This window comes from Vigna angularis, chromosome 2, assembly GCF_016808095.1.
Source record: "Vigna angularis cultivar LongXiaoDou No.4 chromosome 2, ASM1680809v1, whole genome shotgun sequence".
Classification (NCBI taxonomy): domain Eukaryota; kingdom Viridiplantae; phylum Streptophyta; class Magnoliopsida; order Fabales; family Fabaceae; genus Vigna; species Vigna angularis.
The window spans coordinates 27,099,078-27,101,172 of NC_068971.1; the positions used below are offsets into that span (position 1 = coordinate 27,099,078).

Below are 2,095 nucleotides of genomic sequence, written 5' to 3' on the forward strand. Positions count from 1 at the left end.
ATTTTTTCTATCAACATTACTTTTTATTAATAACTTTAAAATAATTTTAAATAAAATTTAATATAAAATATAAACTTAAATAAATTTAATATCGTTAAAAATATTTAATAAAAATATCAATTTTATAAAAATATTTGTATAATATAAAAATTAAATTTCATTTTAATTTAAAAAGAAAAAAATTATTAATTTAAAAAAAAAATTAAGTTAAAAAATACACAAAAATAAATTAAGACGAAGGCAATAATATCCAGTGTGATAGTAATACATTTGATATTGTCACTAAACATTTGATATTTTCACTACAGCATTATGTTATCATTACCAGGTGATATGACCTGACCACCTTTACATGTGATAAATTTTTATTTTTTAAAAAACATTTGAAAAAATAAAATAAAATAAAAATTAGAAAAAGAAAAAACTGCAAGACACAACTCAACTTTTTAGTGTTGTTAGTACACCCTTTCAAGTAAAAACTCTACACTGTCAAATTTCGAAGAACTATTCCTTCCACTAGACCTTGTTCAGATTTTACACTAACTTTTCCATTGGTCATCACATCTATAAATGGACTCTCTCAGCCTTGTTTAATCACGCCATTCTCATCAACAATTCAACTCCAACTATCCCAAGAAATGAAGAGTTTAATTGCTTCCACCTACTTTTTCTTTTCTCTCTTCCTTCTCTCTATATTCACCTCAAACCTCCCTTCCGCCGCAGCCGACGTCGTTACCGACAGAGACGGCGATGCACTTAAGAACGGAGGCACTTACCACATCCTCCCCCTGTTCGGAGTAAGGGACGGTGGCGTAGAACTGGCGGCCACCGGAAACGAAACGTGTCCTCTCACGGTGGTTCAATCTCGCACATCTAAAATCTTCAGGGGACTTCCAGTGATAATCTCATCCCCATATCGAATTGCTTACATCAACGAAGGTCTCATTCTGAACTTGGCTTTCGCTTCTCCGCCCTCGTGTGCCCCCACTCCTCCGAAGTGGACCGTTGTTAAGGACCTATCCGAAGGACAAGCCGTGAAACTACCTGGGTACCGCAGCACCGTGAATGGGTGGTTTAAGATTGAAAAATCTTCCCTTGAATACTTGTACAAGGTTGTCTTCTGCGCACGTAGCGGTGGCACGTGTGGGGAAGTTGGGATTAGTGTTGATGATGAGGGTATGAGTCGTTTGGTTCTTACTGAGGAAGAGGATGATGGCATCATTGTTGAGTTTATGAAGGCTAGTTCAGTTGGTGTTTGAAACACATGAAATGGAAAGTCGTGTGTGTTTTCTCAGTGAAAGAGAATATATGTGATAAATAAATTATAAACAAAAAATCGCATCATTGAGCTTCAGCTTGCTAATATAGGCAATAGATTCTGCTGAATCAGAGAAACTGGTTTATATATATATATATATATTTTAATTGGAAAATGTATTTTTATTTTTTATAACAACTTCAGGTAATACGTGAATATTTGCGAACTAATAAAATAGTAATACATAATCTATTGTAAAAAAAATTATTAAAATATCATAATTCATTCTAATACTACATATGCATCCATTCATTCATGAATATCTATTTTGTCATCCAAAATTTATATTTTCTTTACACTCAAACATGAATGCAAATAAATAATATCATTAATTGAAAAAGTTAACTAATGTTATTTATTTTCACTGATCTCAATTAAAAGAATAATATTTTCGAAAGTATTATTCACTAAGACCTGATATCATAGATAAAAATGAGTAACAAAAGATGTAGTCATTATTCAATAAAAAGTGTTATGGTAATAATATTGAAAGTAAAATTAGTTAGATTTATTTATACACAGAGTTTATCTTAAATAAATAACATATTGATTTTTACCATGAGTTTTCTAAAAAAAGGTTTATCATTATTGTTTACATTTGTGTGTAAAGAGTTAAAAATAGCAAATGACGTGTCTTTGATGGCATTCAAAAAATCTTGAATGTGTACTAGGTACGCTCATTTTCTCAACGGAAAATACTTATCTTGTTTTTTTTTTCTCAATTCTTTATATCGGAAATTCCGTAAATAAATGAAATCATGCTATTTTTTAATTAAG

At 30.6% G+C, this 2,095-nt stretch overlaps 1 protein-coding gene across 1 annotated transcript; it reads left to right on the forward strand.

The window, feature by feature from the left end:
* Positions 1 to 603: 603 nt before the first annotated feature.
* LOC108328660 (trypsin inhibitor A) lies at positions 604 to 1,415 on the forward strand. The gene has a single exon (XM_017562554.2). The coding sequence runs from the start codon at positions 639 to 641 to the stop codon at positions 1,257 to 1,259; it is 621 nt and encodes a 206-aa protein (XP_017418043.1). The 5' UTR covers positions 604 to 638; the 3' UTR covers positions 1,260 to 1,415.
* The last annotated feature ends 680 nt before the right edge of the window (positions 1,416 to 2,095 follow it).